Raw genomic sequence first — 18,414 nt, 5'->3', positions numbered from 1 at the left:
CCTGGTATTTCCTTGCCTCTTTATCTACTTTGTCCTCAGGCAGGCATTGAGAGAGATGACCTTGGCCAAGCCATGCAGGAAGACGGGAAAATTGCTTACAGCTCTGACAAGGAACTGCACCCTGCAGAAAACAGCCTTTGGATTGTTGACTCACCAAACTAGCCAGTTCGTGTTAATGCAGCTGTGATACAGGATGGCTTTGCTGCCTCCTAGGTGGCGAGACAAAGGGATGCGAGGAGGGCGCAAAGGGGAACGCAGGAAAATGCCCAATGCATGCAGACCCGTGGGAACAGCTGCCAAACAGAAATTACTGAGGACACTCGTGAGGGTAAATGGCGGAGATCTTACCAGAGTTTGAACTGGAAAGGGAAATGGTGAAGTTTTATTTAGGACACCCCAAGGCTGAGCTGAGCATGGTGGAAAGTCCAAATCGATTCTCGAATAGTAAGAGAACAAAGTATCTGGATACACTTACCATGCTCATTCATCCTGTGCCATATAATTGGGGTTCAAAACTACGATGGAAAACCTCAAAAAAAATTATTAGTGAATGAGGAAGTGGCAAAAGAAAAAAAATTTACTCAACAAAGACAAAAGTTCCTTGGGCGCCTAGGATGCACTGGGCACTGTGTTAGGGGTATTGAGTGGACAAGAGTGATCACCAGCTTCCAGTCCAGAGAGGAGGGCAGATGTAGGATAAGGAGAACCAGGATGGACACCGAGCAGCAGGCGTTCCACATCTTACCAGTTTTGTCCCCGAGGGCCTTTCTGCCTGAGGGTCTCCCCCTGAGATGGCCGTCATCAGTACCACTGCTCTACCTGTGCTTGCGGCTCCCTTATGGAAGTGGGTACTTCTGAGCTCTGCCCTCGGAGAGTCTGGTTTCATCTGCATGGGGAAGGAAATCTGTATTTTGTTCCCCAGGCTCTCCAGGTAATTATGATGAGCTGTGTCTGGAACACTTCCTCTCATAGACTCAGGTTAGAAAGTTGCTGGGAAGTCCACGCTGAGAAGGCACAGTTGAATACACTCTGCTCTCCTGTAGTAGATCCCGAGTGTCCTCTCCTCTCGAAGCTGGCCTAGATGGTATTAGGGTCCCTCCTCTGTGCTACACTAGTGACCTGGGCCCGCTTGCTTTTGCACAGTCTGTTATCATGCTGGCTTCTTCTAGGTCTCTGCCATTAGGCTCTGAATTCCAACATGGCTGTTGTATCTCACTCACCTCCTTTCCCCTGGTGTTTAGCATAAAGGGTACACAATAAATATCTGTTGCTAAATGAGGCAGCGTTTTTTTTCTTTCTTTTTTTTTTTTTTTTGAGACGGAGTCTCGCTCTGTCGCCCAGGCTGCAGTGCTGTGGCCGGATCTCAGCTCACTGCAAGCTCCGCCTCCCGGGTTCCCACCATTCTCCTGCCTCAGGCTCCCGAGTAGCTGGGACTACAGGCGCTTTTTTCTTTTTTTGAGACAGAGTCTTACTCTGTCGCCCAAGCTGGAGTGCAGTGGCATGATCTCAGCTCACTGTAACCTCGGCCTCCCAGGTTCAAGTGATTCTCCTGCCTCAGCCTCCTGAGTAGCTGGGATTACAGGCACGCACCACCGCCCCTGGCTAATTTTTGTATTTTTAGTAGAGAAGGGGTTTTACCATGTTGGTAAGGCTGGTCTTGAACTCCTGACCTCGTGATCCGCCCGCCTTGACCTCCCAAAGTGCTAGGATTACAGGTGCGAGCCACTGCACCCAGCCACGTGATGATTTTTATGTATTTCTGAGCCCTGCTTTCTGGGAGAAAACACGGGCAGGGTAACATGGAAGAGGAATATCAAAATAGATATGCCAGGAACCACCATCCCACCGGTGACAGGGGCGCTCACTGCAGCCACTGGTGCAGTCTGGTGCCGTGACAGAGCTGGTATCGGCGCTCTGGCTGCAAGATCTGCTTCAGCTTTCTGGGAGACTCTCTATTTACCCCATTTTCTCAAGCTCACTACACTTTACTTTTGAGTAGGAAATACGAAAAATTAAAACGTATCTCAATGGGACTTGTGGGAAAATGTCCAGGATTCTCAGATATACCTTTAAATGCTTAAAAACAAAAAAAAATTTTGCTCTCTGAAATGTTACTTCTTTAGTAGGGTATGTGGGTTTTTTTTACCCTCCACCAACTGCTTTTAAGAAATGCCCATCGCCTGTAGTCCCAGCTACTCGGGAGGCTGAGGCAGGAGAATGGCGTAAACCCGGGAGGCGGAGCTTGCAGTGAACTGAGATCCGGCCACTGCACTCCAGACTGGGCGACAGAGCGAGACTCCGTCTCAAAGAAAAAAAAAAAGAAATGCCCATATTAAAGCCACACTTTTAGAGACCATGAAATAAATGATGAGGGAGAAATCTTCTCTAATTTGAAGACAGTAAGAAGCAAAATAGAAAAATATTCTGAAATTCTGTATGTCCCTTGAAACATTAAAGAAGCAAAATAGTCTTTCTTCCTAATGGTTTCACTTTTTAAAAAGTTTTAATCTGTACTTTCACTTAAGAACACGCACGTGCATGCATGGGGGAGTTTAAGGTGAGGAGCGCAGAAAGGCATAAATGGCTGGAAAGGGCGCCTGTGAATGAGGTCTGAGGACACCGGGCTTTTTCCTACCCGCTCAGCTTCCAAAATCAGCGAAGCTCTACCGCCCTCTCGTGACACAGGAAGATGCTCCCAAGAGGCACGATCTGCTCAGATTGTAAAAACCAAATCCAAAAACACACAGAAGCCCACATTGAGATATTACCGTACAAAGATTAGAATAAGAAATAATCTTGCTTTTTTTTTTTATTCAAAAGGATCACAAGCTTCACATCAATTTGGTTTCAAAAAGACCTCATGTCTTAACACTAAGTACAGTGACATTTATTTTGCCATCTGTGACAGTTTCATGTCGAAAAAGCCTCAACATAAAAAAACTACCTTCAAAACCCACTGAGATGTTCTCACATAAACTAGGATACTGCACAAACAATAAAGTTCTTTCTTCAATAGTCAATCTTTTCAATTTCATCCATGTCTTCAGCGTTGAGTTGTTTAATACTGCTGTCTAAAAGAACAAAGAGAACAGAACCAGTCTTACATCAGGGTCTAACTGGAACTTCATTCCATCCAGATTTCCGAAGACAGTGATACCTTGTATAGAAAGCCCTGATCTAGGAACATGAGGAAGGAAGGGTGTCAAAGTCACTGACCAATACTAACTCAAACAGCATCAAATGCCACAGACCGTGGAATGTATGTATCTAGATACACTGGGGCAAAGAAGGCCAGAGTGGAAGTGAGGAAAGCCTGGGAGGGACTGAGGCTCTTCTACTGCAGTCACTTCCTGAGACCAGGGCCTTAGGAGCTCACCATAGCAACAGTGGCCTTAACGCATCTTCCTCACCCTGTCCTCCCCAGTTATCCTAACACAGGGGCACTTAACCTACTTCCCTGAAAGGTCGGTGGATGTGCCACAGTCAGTCTACCAACCTATGAAAATTATATTCCAAATGGCATGTGTGTGCCTGTGTGCACTTCCCTGGGGAGAGCGCTTATTGCTTTCTACAAAGGTTAAGTACCACTGTCCTGGCAGGTGTTCCTCCTCCCCTGCTCCCCAGCCAGATCCATGGGCTTTGGGGCATGCGACAATTTGAGCCATGGGACCTTTGGAGTTTCCATCAGAGAAATCCGCCAGTCCAGAGTTCCAGCAGGCCGTCATCAGAGCCTGCCTTGTTTAGATGGGGGGCTGAAGTCACAGACTTCAGAATTTAGGACTTTCCCGTTTGGGAGGGTGGGCAAGAGGAGGGAAAAAGCATAAGTAAAAGAGAACTGAAGAGAATCTTAAAGGATGTTACTACTTGCTTAGGGGATTTCTTTATAAGATGTGAAAATCTGCTCCACAATCTGCTCTGCCTTCACAAGATGTGAAATTCTGACTGCAGAATGAGTTATAACATGTAAATCTGAGCTCTATTTTTTTTTTTTTTCTGAGATGCAGTCTAGGTCTTTTGCCAGGATGGAGTGCAGTTGTGCGACCTCAGCTCACTACAACCTCTGCCTCCCGGGTTCAAGTGATTCTCCTGCCTCAGCCTCCCCAGCAGCTAGGACCACAGGTGCCCACCACCACACCCAGCTAATTTTTGTATTTTTAGTAGACATGGGGTTTCACCATGTTGGCCAGGATGGTCCGGATTTCCTGACCTCGTGATCTGACCACCTTGACCTCCCAAAGTGCTGGGATTACAGGTGTAAGCCACCACACCCAGCCTGAGCTCATATTAATTCTACTTGATCAAAATAATTTTTAATTACCATATAAGCACTATTTAATCATCTGTCTCATATTAGAACCCTGGTCCTGTGAAGTAGAGGCCTTCCAGTTCATGCATTCTGCTGCCACTACTCTTATGAGCTCTCCAGCACACATCATGGCTGTCAGACCGGCAGGTCTACAGGTCATATTGTGAGGGTGGTGCTACTTACTAAAGTGGTCCTGGATTTTCATGAGCGAGGGCAGCTTATCCACTTCAATCATGTTGAAGGCAAGGCCCTTCTTCCCAAAGCGCCCTGTCCGCCCTATGCGGTGGAGGTAGGTCTCATAGTCTGGCTCCTCTCCTTGTTTTACAGGGAGATCAAAGTTCACAACAATCGTGACCTGCTTCACATCAATCCCTAGAAGAGGAAAAACACCACAGGGTCCTGCAAGGCTTTCCTCAGGACACGGGCCATTCAAGTACCATGTTTGCCAAGGGAATTCGTATTTATAGAGAAAATTTAGAAATCCAACCTGGGTTTATGTAATGGAGACAAGTACTTTGGTTAGGAAGTTTGCTTGCATGCTGTGATGTCTTGATGCTACATAAGAGTGTCCATAGAGAATGCTACAGAAATGTAAATATACACAAAGCATGTGTGTGTGTGTGTGTGTGTGTGTGTGTGTGTGTGTGTGTGTGTGTGTGTGGTGGAGAGGTGCCCTTGCCAAGCCCACAGAGCCACCCTCTCATCTCTACTCCTGCTGTACCAAGTCCCCAGCAGGCCCCGTAGTCTCACACCCGCTTACCCATCATGGGGCTCTGGCTCTGCTCCATTTCATGGCTACTGTTCTGGTCAGGTCTTTTCAAGCCCTTACCTCAGTGGTTACAACAACTTCCAGACTGATTTCTCACCACTCTCTTCCCCTACTCCTCTCATCTCTCCTATGATGGTCACCAGAGCAATGTCCAGCACACCTGTGTTCAAAACCCACTGCCCAAATTGTACAGGAAAAGTACAAGCAATTCAAGACCTCAAACCATGTAAAGTCTCATCTCTTTCTCTCCTGACTCACAAATACAACACTCCAGTCAAGGTCTGGCCATTTCCTGAACAAACGTAAATTCTCATTCAACTGAACTGCTACCCTTCCTGCAAAACTTTTCTTTTTCTCTTCTCCTTTCTTTTTGAGATGGAGTCTCTTTCTGTAACCCAGGTTGGAGTGCGGTGGTACGATCTTGGTTCACTGCTACCTCTGCCTCCCAGGTTCAAGCGATTCTCCCGTCTCAGCCTCCTGAGTAGCTGGGATTACAGGTGCCCATCACTATGTCTGGCTAATTTTTGTATTTTTAGTAGAGACGCAGTTTCACCATGTTGGTCAGGCTGGTCTTGAACTCCTGACCTTAAGCAATCCACCCGCCTTGGCCTCCCAAAGTGTTGGGATCACAGGCGTGAGCCACCGCGCCCGTCCTGCAAAACCTTTCAGATTGAAGGCTGCCTCGGAAGCCTTCTCCACATTAACAAGCTGTCCAGGTCAGGATCCTCGCGCTCCTTGCACTGTGCCTTGGCCTGGAGCTCTCTGTGCCTTCCTTCCTCTGGGGTCTAGAGTTATACTGTCCAATATGGTAAACGTTAGCACCATGTGGCTATATTTAAATTAAATAAAATTTAAAATTCCGTTTGTCAGTCACACTAGCCACATTTCAAGTGCTCAAGAGCCAATATGGTTAGTGGAAAAATTCAGTTCCTCAATCACACAAACCACATTTCAAGTGCTCAAGAGCCAATATGGCTAGTGGCTACCAACTGAAGAGCACAGAATAGAACATCTCCATCACCGCAGAAAGCTCTATTGAATAGCACCAGTGTAGAGAGGTGAGAGCCTCGGCTGTGAGCTCCTAAGGGATAGGAACCTCATCCTTTTTTCAGGATACTCTTCCCAAGAGCAGAGCTCAGCATCTACTCCTAGCACGGCAGGTTGTCAGTTCCGTGTGCTGAACTAAGAATTAACCAGGAAATGTGGTTTGAGTATGGAGTCCAAGCAATGATTTAAGAGGGATGAAGAATGTAGGAAGACCCTTCTCTTGAAAAAACTAAGGATTTTTTTTCCACCAGTAGTCAACACTTTTAAAATTAGAAACTCCACAGAGATGCTCAACATCATTAGTTATCAGAGAAATGCAACTTAAAACCACAATAAGATCCCAGTATACATCTCCTAGAATGGTTAAAATTAAGAGTGACGTTAGCAATTGCTGGCAACTGGAAGAGTTTTACAGCTTCTTATAAAGCTAAATGTATACTTATCACAGGACCCAACAATCCCACTCCTAGATATTTACCCAAGAGAAATGAAAGTATATCTCTAAATAAAGACCTACACATGAATTTTTATTACTGCCTTGTTAAGTATAGCCCCAAACTGAAAGCAATCCAAATGTCCACCAACTGGTGAACAGATGAACTATCAATATAATACTATCAGTAATTAAAAGGAAATGAACTGCTGGTGCATGTAATAATACTAATGAAATTCATTAGTATTATTATGAGCATTATGTCAGGTGGAAGAAGTTACACAAAGGCTATATACAGTATGATTTGATTCTGTGTCTCCAAAAATATGGAGACAGAAATCTGATCAGTAGTTGCCAGGGGCCATGGGATGGGAAGGGAGACTGGCTGAAAAGGAGTGTCAGGAAACTGGGGAGATGGAGATGCTCTATTTTTTGATGACAGTGATAGCTGCATGATTGCATGTTTGTCAAAACTCACAAAACTGTACACTTAAAAAGAATGCATTTTATCATATGCACATTAGAACTCAAGACCTGACTTTAAACACACACCTCGAGCGCAAACATTAGTTGTTATGAGAACCTTCTCTTTCCCATCCCGAAACCTCTGAATGATGGAAGCTCGCTGCTCCACGGTCAGTTCCCCGCTCAACAAAGACACCTGGTGGCCATCCTGTATCATCTCCACGGTCAACCACTTAGCGTTTCGACGAGTCTATGTAAAAAAGCAAAACCCACCACAGCACCCCAAGATTAAGCAGAGCAGCCTAGCTGTGCTTGTGACACCGTGCATGCAGGGCGGGGGTAGGAGAGGGCTGCAGAGGAGTTTAATTTCACCTCTCCCTCAGTCCTCAAGGGCCTTAAAATGTGGCATGGCATCCTCCCTCCGTCTGTGCTTCTAAGGCCACATCCTCTCCACCAGTCAGACCTCTGGCTTTCTCACCCATGAAACGGAGATAAATGTGCTACATCTACCTCACATGTGCTATGATGACAAAATGATATCATGTAACAATGGCAACAACAGACACTCTAAGAGTGCTTGTTTCCCATGTGCCAGACAGCTGGCTGAAATCTTTACGTGCATTACTGTGAGGGTCATGTGTTTTCACAACAAATTAATGAAGTAGCAACCTAGTTTCATTTAAAAAATTAAAAACAGGCCAGGTACGGTGGCTCACACCTGTAATCTCAGCACTTTGGGAGGCTGAGGCGGGTGGATTACCTGAGGTCGGAAGTTCGAGACCAGCCTGGCCAGCATGGTGAAACCCCGTCTACACTAAAAAAAATACAAAAACTAGCTGGGTGTGGTGGCAGGCACCTGTAAGCTCAGCTACTCGGGAAGTTGAGGCAGGAGAATCGTTTGAACCCAGGGGGCGGAGACTGCAGTGAGCTGAGATCACGCCATTGCACTCCAGCCTGGGCAGCAGAGTGAGACTCCATCACAAAAAAAATAAAAAATAAATAAATAAATAAAATGAAAACAGACAAAACTCTCAAAGCTTAAAAATGTTATGTAACTTGCCTAAGGTTGCATGGTTAGCCAGTGGCAGAGCTTTCTTTTATTCTACAAATATGTTTTTGGTGCTGTCCACGCGCCAGACAGGTGCTGGTCTAGTGCAGTGGATATGGGAGTGAATGAGAGAGAGGAGACCCTGCTCTCATGAAGCTTAGAGTGTTTACAGGGTAGTGAGAAAATAAAACACATGAACATGAGAATGTCAGAAGGCAAAAAGCAAACATAAAAATGGGGTGCTATTAATAATGAATAACATCCTTCACCGGATAAAGGGTGTCTGTACAAGGTACAATAAACATAAACTGAAATGGGGAAGTGTTAGAAGCAGTCCCTCTGAAAGAAGGCCCCGTGTTTAACATCACTTTGAAGATCCTATTCCATTAACCTTTTTACGTTTCACCCATAAAATACAGGTAATTTCTATTTAGAGCTGTTCTGAAGATTAAACTGGAGACACGCAAGAAGTGCTGAACGTGGTGCCTGGCTATAGGGCACTTGTTATCGTCCCCCACCTCTGCCTGTAGACATATCTGGCACGATGAAGACACACCCACAGAGTGTACCTGGCAGAAGATGATGGCCTGGCCAATGGTGATGCTGCCATAAATGTTGCACAGAGCCTGGTATTTGTCTTTCCTGTGCTCACACAACACGTAATATTGCCGGATGTTGTTCAGGGTAAGCTCCTCTTTGCGTAACTTGATAACATTAGGGTCAGGGATGATTCGTTCAGCAAAGTGCCACACAGAGTCCTCAAAGGTTGCTGAAAAGAGGAGCATTTGGCATTCGGAGGGTAGAGCTCTGTGACAGAGGAGAGAAGGCTGTCACCCAGCTGCCACCCTGTCACTCTTCTTCAAGCACTTCACGCCACTGCCATCAGCCGCTGCACGCACCCCTGTTCCACGTGAGGTGCTGCCTGCAACGACCAGCTGTATCTCCAGGCAGATAGCCAAGGTCCTGCCCCTCCTTGCCACCAAGAATTTAGAAAAGTATATAAACAGAATGTGGAGCTTAGGGCAAAGTTTAGATATATATTCTGGAGGGTCTGAGGTTTCTCATGCCAATTTCCTCTTTAGGAGAGGCAGACTCACACAGTCACAAGAGGGGTAGACTAGATGCTCTTTATAGTTATCATCTCACACAAAGGTCAATGGAGACGAAGGAAACAGAGCCAGTCATTTGACAGCAGGCATTATATATCTTGGGAGGGAAAGAACAGCCACAACTAACTTGATTCAGAATGGGAAGAACTAGATACAAATTAAAGGGGAGCAACAGGGGAAAATACAGTGACTAAAAAAAAAAAGGTCATAAATAAAAGCTTGGAGATCAGGGTGACATTAAACTTTTCAGTAACAACAGCGGAAGCTGAGGATATTAATTATATAATATAATTATTTTTAAAAACTTTTCTGTTTTCAACATTTCTCTGAATTTAGAGAGAGAATGACATAGGATTCCTATCCAGGCAAACTATTAGCCAAAAGATCAAATTTACCGGTATAATAAGGACATTTTCAGACATGTAAGGGCTGAAAAATAAATCTCTTTTATATTATTTTTCAGGAAGACATTAGAAAATATACTGCAGCATACTGAGGAAGTACTCCAAGAGAAACGACCCAAGATATAGGAGATTTAAAACTTAAGTGAGCAAAGGAAAGACCCCATGATGACAGCTGTACAGCAGATTCACCAGACTGAAGCTGGACAGAGGGAGCTTGGAATATCGGCAGGAAAAAAGAGAAATAGATGGATTTTTTTTTTTTTTTTTTTTTTTGAGATGGAGTCTCACTCCATCACCCAGGCTGGAGTGCAGTGGCGCGATCTCCGTTCAGTGCAAGCTCCGCCTCCCGGGTTCACGCCATTCTCCTGCCTCAGGCTCCCGAGTAGCTGGGACTACAGGCGCCCACCACCACGCCCGGCTAATTGTTTTGTATTTTTAGTAGAGACAGGGTTTCACCGTGTTAGCCAGGATGGTCTCGATCTCCTAGCCTTATGATCCACCTGCCTCGGCCTCCCAAAGTGTTGGGATTACAGGTGTGAGCCACCGTGCCCAGCCGAGAAATGGATGGATTTTTAAATTTTATTTTACTATTTGGAGATACCAGACATATGACACATACGGCAGAATAGCTATGGGAAAATTAAAGATCCTTACACAGTGATACTAACTAAATGAACAAAAAAAAGCAAAAGCAATGATTACTTCTAGAAGAAAAAGCTTTACAAGAAAAGCAGCCCTTTATATTAGTGGTATCTGTATCTGTGGGCTCCACGTCTGTGGATTCAAACAACTGTGGATCAAAAATATTCGGAAAAAAATTGTGCTTGTACTGAATGTATACGGACTTTTTTCTTGTCATTACAAATAATCTAGAAATGATTTAAAGTACACAAGAAGATGTGTATAAGTTATATGTAAATACTATAACATTTTACGTCAGGGACTTGAACATCCACAGATTTTGGTATGTGCAGGGGGTCCAGGAACCAATCCCTTGTGGATACAGAGGGGCAACCGTAATTATAATAATATGCTGTTTGGTTCAGCAGTGAATAATACTTACACTGTCACATGATATCAATACTGACAGTTAATGTGACCTAATTCATGGCATAATTACAGAGAGGTGATGGGGGGATAGGAAAGGTAGAATGGGTGGTGTTTTCAAAGAACTCAATTCCCACTTCCTATAATGGGAAATAAGTTGACGACGACTACACATCAGGAAACAGCAGTATGAAAATATTATTTAAAGGTATGAAGGTTAATATCAGAAAAGAAGTATTCTCTTCAGGTTGGAGCAAGGGGTTACTGTTTTTCATTACAAGTCTTTCAATACTAATTGAATTTAACATTGAGTATGTAATACTTCATTAAAAAATATGCGATACAGATTCCTAAATCCCACTTACAGAAACTCTCATTCAGTAAGTCTGAGGCTGGGTCCGGTAATCTGTAGTTTTAAATCTCTCAGGTGATCCTGATAGAGAGGCCTAGGAAAACGACACGGCTTTTTACAAATTAAGAGGGAAAGTCAGGACTAGATTACCAGCCTCCTGATCCCACATTACTGTGTCCTCTACTCTATCTCAATTATCCATTGTATTCTCACCAGGCTTTAACAGATCCTCTGCAGAATTCTGGCCAAAATATAGAACATATTGGCTAATTTGGTGCAGATGCACTATATATTAATAGAGTCCATCTGTAAGCTGTGTTGCAAAAGTAAAGCACTCAGGCAAGATTGCAAACTGAAGAAGCTGGAAAACTATAGCAGTCCGAGGGACTCTTGAACTGGTGAAAATAATGTAAAAACCCAAATTTATTTTAGAGGTGAAGGTGGTGAGGAGTTAAGCAATAAAGAGATAATGTGGAGGAGTAAGCAAATGAAATTCCCCATCTGGAGAGAAGGCTGAGGAAGAGAGGAGGACTCTGAAGATTACCTTTGAATACGAATACTATGATCTGAGAATCCTTGAGTGTCAATCATCACATCTGCTTCATCCAGGACAAACACACGAATCTTAGTCAAATCAATCAATTTTAGTTTAAAACACCAATCTAGGACAGTCCCAGGAGTGCCAATTATAATCTGTTTAGTGATGTCGGTGCCTCTGGGAACTAGGGAGAAAAGGGTTTTAAGCACTCCTTCAGATGCAAACAACTCTAACAGGTCACAGTTCAGGGCAGTGCAACATAAAGCTCATAAGCAAAAACACAGTTTGCAATAATTTTCCAAGTGGAAACCCTGAGGGTCACTGTGGTTTTTTATTCTGCAGAATTTTTAGGATAAATTTCTGACTTTATCTTAACTTTAACTGTGAAAAATGGCACTTCCCCAAACAAAAAACAACCAAAATGTCCATCAATAGGTTACATTAAATAAATCATGAAATATTGGGCAGCTAGTCAAAGGAACAAACAGTATGAAAAAAAGTGCTCCCATTTTTGTAAACACTCAATGAAAACAAATATAAATATGGGCATTTGTACGTGCTTGTATGAGCTCAAAAAAAAAAAGCAAAAAACAAAGGCTTGCCTGTTTACTATGTGATGTGGGATTACGTTTTCAGAGGGCAATGAAGAACAATTTTCACTTCTATCTTTTCATCTTTTTGTCTTTTAAAGTTTTTTCCCCCATGATAAGCTTATAATAGTTTAATGAAAAATCCAAAAATAAAAGCCGTCCTGCACAAAACAACCAAGTCTTGAAGTCAGGACTATACAAAGGCATCCCCTTGCAGGATGTGGAAATGATGTGGCTAACATTTAGTGGGTCCTTACTACATGCCAGGCATTGTGTACAATGCTTTACCAACGTTATCTCAATTCTGATAACAACTCTACGACATGAGTGCTATTATTTCCCCTATTTAGAGATGAGAATGCCAAGAAGTTATATAAAATGCTTATTAGCGGTGAAGCCAGGATTTGAAAAATCAGCCAGGACTGGCTTACTGGTACATACTTCGATTCCCTCGAATGGCATACATCACTTGAACATCCACACAGAATTTTCCCATCTGCTCAACCACACGGCCAGTTTGCAGAGCCAATTCATAAGTAGGAGCTAGGCAGAGGCACTGTGGGATAGAGAGAGAAGGGAGGAGAAAGGTTCTTAAAAGCATCTTTCAAATGTTAACTACAAGAAAAATTTGTATAGGGAGAGACACAGAAAGGAAATTGAAGGTTTTCGTTGAATGAAATATTTTTAATTGGATACAGTTTAATAGTTGACAGATTTGAGGTGAATGTTGAGTATGAGAAGAGGAAGGGACTGAGGAATGGAGAAACAGCTACCTTTTACATATTCCTCTCTAAAGGGTTATTTAGAAACACAAGTTACTAGTCACCCTTTTTGGGGTGGGGGAGGCATAGGAGGGGGAAGAATGAGATGTAGGGAAGCTGGGAATCAATGAATGCAAGGCAAATTACAGTTTGAGCTCTATCCCATAGCTCTCATTTGCTATTAAAAGTCTATTTTTGAGGCTGAGCACAGTGGCTCACACCTGTAATCCCAGCACTTTGGGAGGCTGAGGTGGGTGGATCACCTGAAGTCAGGAGTTCGAGACTAGCCTGGCCAAAATGGCAAAACCCCATCTCTACTGAAAATACAACAAAATTAGCCAGGCATGATGGTGGGTGCCTGTAATCCCAGCTACTTGGGAGGCTGAGGCAGGAGAATCACTTGAACCCAGGAGGCAGAGGTTGCAGTGAGCCAAGATTGTACCACTGCACTCCAGCTTGGGTAACAGAGTGAGACTCCATGTCAAAAACAAACAAAAAGAAAAAAACAAAAAAGACTGCCTATTTTGGGAACACTCCTTGCTTGATCCAATCTGTTTATATTATCTATATCTTTATAACACATAATATGATATATATAATATAATATAATATATAATGGGCAGAATAGTCCCCCAAACTCTGTTACTCCATACTCCATAAAAATGATGGTTGCTGATGAATAAAGATGCTGATGGAAAAAACTGGTGATATCTAATGTACTTACATGTGTCAATTAGGAATCTGTGATAGGGAAACATAGCCAAAGTGCTAAAAACACCTTTCATACACATTTTTCAAAATGTGCTCAGGCATAACTTACCCTACATAATTTTTATTGATAATATCAAACCCTAATCATAAATTTCACTGAATTTGTCTAAAATGCGTAAGATTTCCTCTGCCTTACCTATAGCTGACCTGGCTGATCAGAGTGGAAGCTAACTGAGAGTGCCTTGGTGTTCCCCACAGCACTTAATGCATATGGGTACTCGGCTTGTCAAGCAAATAGGGGGAGACGACCAGATACTTTTCACGAGTGGAAACTACACTAGGAAAATGGTAAACCAGGTACCAGTGCCAGTCTTGACTCAGCCACTCTCTGGGGACCTCAAAAAAGACACTTCCCTCTCCAAGCATCAGCGTCCTCCTCTGCTAAAGTGAGGTGGACTACATGACCTTCTGGTCCTGCAGCTAGATGGCTGTAATTACTGCATGCTTAACTTATGCCAGGCACTGTGCTAAAAATGTAAATTACTTCATTAAATCCACATGATGACTTTATTCAATGTTTAATGAGTGGTTTCTACAAGCCAGGCACTGTGCTAGGTATTAGGATTTAAGGCTGAACAGATCAACTATGATACATTCCTTTACAGATGCTATCTTTACAGACAAGGATTAACAGACTGAGATGTACTAACTTGCCTAAGACATTCAGTTAGTAAGTGCGAGGTTCGATTTCAAACTACTCAAGACTCTAAAGCCTGTCCTCTCCATCACTGTCCCATACTGCTGCCCAATGCTCTATGATTTTATGAAAAACATGTCTTTTCTAAATATTTTATCACCGTAGTAACCATATTATTGCACAGGAATATCACCTATTACTAAATTAGCACTGGTAGTGCAAGCATTCCCAGGGTTCTCTCAGCCTTGCCTTACCTGTGGGAACAATTCCAAGGCATTAACCCTGCTTAACATTGCCAACACGAATGCCGCTGTCTTTCCTGTTCCCGACTGGCTCTGTGCTATGAGGTTCTGGGGTCTGCAGAAAAGAGAAGACCACTGGGCTAAACTGAACACAAGAGAGTGGACATAAACTGAAAATAAGAAAGTAAACATAACCAAGTTAGAATACCACTACCCTGGAAACTCACGGATGTGCCAGCATCATAGGGAGAGCCATCTCTTGGATTTTGGATGGCCTATTAAATCCCATTGCATAGATTCCTTTTAGTAACTCTTCCTTTCTGTGAAAAAAAAAAAATATCAAACACAGCTTATAGTTGGTCAGTAGCATCAGAAATACATACCTGAAAGGTGCATTTCTAAATTAAGTCACTTGCCGCTGAGCTTTAAAACTAGTATTTGGAGATAGATCATTCATACCTCAACTTCCAAACATCAACAATCACACCTGTAGAGCTGGACCACTAAAACAATAAGCTATGCCATAAGTCTAGGCGAAGGACAGTGGTAAAGATCCTAAGCCAAACCTTCTCTTGAACGAAGCAAAAAAGGAAAAACTCATCGGATAAAAAGAATATATCCATTTGCTGAGAGAGTTATATTTTCTGCCTAAACAGAAAACGAAGTGACATTTACTGTTTAGTTCCTTTTCACGAATGATATTGACATTTTTGACAGTAATTTTCAGAAAAAATAAATTTTTATTTAGGTGATTCTTAGATTAGTTCTTTCTAGGAGTAGAAAACACAATATTACTTTATCCTTCTGAGGCAATGTTTCAAAATGCCGCTTTCCTGAGGGTCTTAAGAAAAATGACAAAACGAGGATAAATCAAATGAACTAGAACACTTCAACTTTTAATGACATGCACATTTGTGTGTGCTTAATTGGTAGAGGGCTGGCAGCCCATCTTAAATCATGGGTAGGCTTTCTACCACTTAGAAAACGTCTAAGAACTAGGATTTTGGATTTTTACCCTTTACATAAGTAGGTTTCAGCGCTTTTCTTTCTGTTAAAATACATTTTTTAGCGTCAAATGATAAATCCCTAAGGAATGCAAACCCGTTTGTGAAAGTTATTCAGTTTAATACCATTTGAAACAAAATATAATCAGGAAAGTAAAAGCTTATAACTTATCTACAGTGGGTGAAGTAGGATGTCTGGGTCATTAGAATCTGGGTTCTGATACGGAGAGGGGCAATCTGGCAGTGCTTAGCTTAGCTCTCTATCCCAGGATGAAAATATCTTAACTATCAAAAATGTTCTCAATTTGCCAGGCAACTTGGGTATCCTAATGTTCTTCTTTAGAACATCCTTTCTTCTTCTTTTTTTTTTTTTTTTGAGACAATGTCTTGCTCTGTTACCCAGGCTGGAGTGCAGTGGTGTGATCTCGGCTTGCTGCAACCTCAGCCTCCTGGGTTCAAGCGATTCTCCTGCCTCAGCTTCCTGAGTAGCTGGGACTACAGGTGCGTGCCACCATGATCGGCTAATTTTTGTATTTTTAGTAGACACGGGGTTTCTCCATGTCAGCCAGGCTGGTCTCAAGCTCCTGACCCTCGGGTGATCCGCCCTCCTCAGCCTCCCAAGTGTTGGGATTTTAGGCATAAGCCACTGCACCCGGTCTGAGTTATATTTTGATTGCATGGAAATGTGCAAATCTCACTTTAATACTGAATATTAAAACAAAAATTAACCAGGCATGGTGGTGCATGCCTGGAGTCCCAGCTACTCGGGAGGGTGAGGCAGGAGAATCGTTTGAACCTGTCAGGCGGAGGTGCAGTGAGCCGAGATCATGTCACTGCACTCCAGCCTGGGCGACAGAGTGAGACTCTGTCTCAAAAAACAAAAACAAAATATTCAGTATCAGAAAACAAAGAGGAGATCCTGATGGTTTTTATTATAAGCAGATTCGTTTGTTCTGTGCTTTTCAGCATTTTTGCCATATTAAAAGAGTAAAAATACTCACAGCCGCAGCTCTTCAAATGTCTTTACTGAGTAAAGTGGAGAGCTGGGATCCTTCTGTAAAACTTCCACACGGTGACTGGATTCTACTAAGGACTGACGGATTAACTTGTTTAAGAGTGAATTAGCTGCCAAATCCACTAGAAAAGCAAAAATAAAAAAGAGGACATCAAGCTTCCTGAATGACAACAAATAAGTTGTTCTTTCTCTTTCAGTGGTTGCATACCAAGCAATTGCACCTATGCTCATTTTTCCTCTAAAAGAAGGTTCCAGAAAGAATGATATAGCACTGAGAATCCATTCTTTATGAGGATTCAGTTTCTTATGCTCTGTTACTTCACTATCCTCTAACTTCAAAGTAGCCCATGGCCATCTCCATGAGACCAAATCCTTGACAGTTGGAAATTCTGAACCCAATCCCTGCATATTCCATTTCAACTTCCTATAAATAAATATACCTTCTTCCTAATTTAGTGTGTCTCCTGATAGTCACTATAAGAAAACAGGAGCAAAGACAGGCATTTTCCAATTGAGATTATATTATTCACTCACACTATTAAAGTTATAAATGGAAACAGAATGCTAGTAGATACATGCAAATGAATTCATCTCCTACCTACATCATCTTCATCATCTTCTCTGATGTTATTAATAGAACCATCTGGAAAGGATGGAGGAGAAACAATACAAGTAAAGACAAATGCTGAGCAGAAATGTAAAGCAGACTATTCAACTGTTTCTTCCTGACTCTTCAGTTTGTCTACTGGCAAGAAGAGTCATTTCATGGAGGAGTGGACGAAATGATTGGGAAGGTAATGGAGAGTGTTGAATGTCACACTGAAGAACTCGCCGTATCTCACTTGGCAGGCACGGGATGAAAGCAAAACAATGCTTTTTAATCACTAAGGTTGCTCTGCTTTGCCCTAACAGCACTCACCTATGTTTCGGACTGTAGTACTCTTGACACCCCGAAGGTTCTTCCGGGGGTGGCTGAGGTTTGAAAACTATTGAGAGACACAAATTTCAACCAATATTAAGATGCAAGCCCTCAAGCAGCCCAGTGCTTCCCTACCACAGGGGCTGGGAGGGATTCAGGGAAGGACACCCGGGTATTGCTTCCTTTGCAATATTAGGTAGCAGCAGATTGCTTTCGAAGTTAGGTTTCCTGTATGAATTATCCTAAAATTGGAGATTTTCTGTATTCCCTGTACATGAAGTTTCTCTTTCCTAGGCCTCTAGTTTAGAGTTGGGCAGTACCTGCGGCTCACGGCACCAACAAGGGGAGGAAGGCTAGGAAAGTGCGCTGGCAAATGGATGGAAGCAAGCTGAGGCTTAATGAGCAAACCGGCAGAGTAGAAAACTCGGGGTCCAGCTGGGACTACCAGAGCTGCGTTCCCACCCTGGATTTCCAGGGGTCGTCATTTTTGCCCTTTCTAACCAAAGGTCTTGCCTCTCGTGGGGGTGGGGACGGGGTCTCCCTCTGTGGCCCTCTTCCAAACCCTTCCCGCATCTCCCCTCCAGCATCTGACGCCCCGCTTCGAACGCTCGCGGGCTCTCCCTCCCCTCCCGGCCGATCTCCCTCTGCGAGTGGGAGCTCCACCCCCGCGGCTGTGCACCCCCCGACTCGGTGGCGGTTACGTGGCTGTTCAGCCGCTCGCTCTCCGCCGCCCCTGCGTCGCCTCCCCACAGTAACGACGCCATGGCTGCGATCGCTGCTCCCGCCCCCAGCACGTGCTTCCACCACAGGCGCGAGGCGGTGCTGGCTCTATCCGCTGGCCAATGGGCTTGCTCAGGGGGGCACGCGTCCGCGCCCGCGACCACCGCGGTGTGGCGCGCAGGCGCTGGAGGGCGGGGTGGGGCGCGGGGCGGAGGGCAGAGAGCGCGGCGGAGGGCA

The 18,414-nt window shown here is 43.7% G+C and overlaps 1 protein-coding gene across 1 annotated transcript; it reads right to left on the bottom strand.

Annotated features, from left to right (window-relative positions):
* Positions 1-2,778: 2,778 nt before the first annotated feature.
* DDX25 (DEAD-box helicase 25) lies at positions 2,779-18,360 on the bottom strand. The gene is made up of 12 exons (XM_025356329.1): positions 18,159-18,360; positions 17,458-17,524; positions 17,137-17,181; positions 16,525-16,660; positions 14,747-14,839; positions 14,532-14,634; positions 12,550-12,664; positions 11,525-11,702; positions 8,638-8,875; positions 7,108-7,270; positions 4,490-4,678; positions 2,779-3,071 (listed from the first exon to the last, which is right to left on the bottom strand). Exons 1-12 carry the CDS (start codon positions 18,219-18,221, stop codon positions 3,010-3,012), a joined length of 1,452 nt encoding a protein of 483 aa, XP_025212114.1. The 5' UTR covers positions 18,222-18,360; the 3' UTR covers positions 2,779-3,009.
* Between the last annotated feature and the right edge of the window lie 54 nt (positions 18,361-18,414).

The sequence above is a fragment of the Theropithecus gelada genome, chromosome 14, assembly GCF_003255815.1.
Source record: "Theropithecus gelada isolate Dixy chromosome 14, Tgel_1.0, whole genome shotgun sequence".
Taxonomy (NCBI): Eukaryota; Metazoa; Chordata; class Mammalia; order Primates; family Cercopithecidae; genus Theropithecus; species Theropithecus gelada.
Note: the sequence above shows the minus strand (reverse complement) of the source record. Positions and strands in the feature narration are given on the sequence as shown.

Coding starts and splice junctions, on each gene's coding strand:
- DDX25 (XM_025356329.1), bottom strand. CDS start 18,221: ATGGCGTCGTTACTGTGGGGAGGCGACGCAGGGGCGGCGGAGAGCGAG. Junction 17,182..17,457: donor TACTACAGTCCGAAACATAG/GTGAGTGCTGTT, acceptor CATCCTTTCCAG/ATGGTTCTATTAATAACATC. Junction 7,271..8,637: donor AGGCCATCATCTTCTGCCAG/GTACACTCTGTG, acceptor TTTTTTACATAG/ACTCGTCGAAACGCTAAGTG.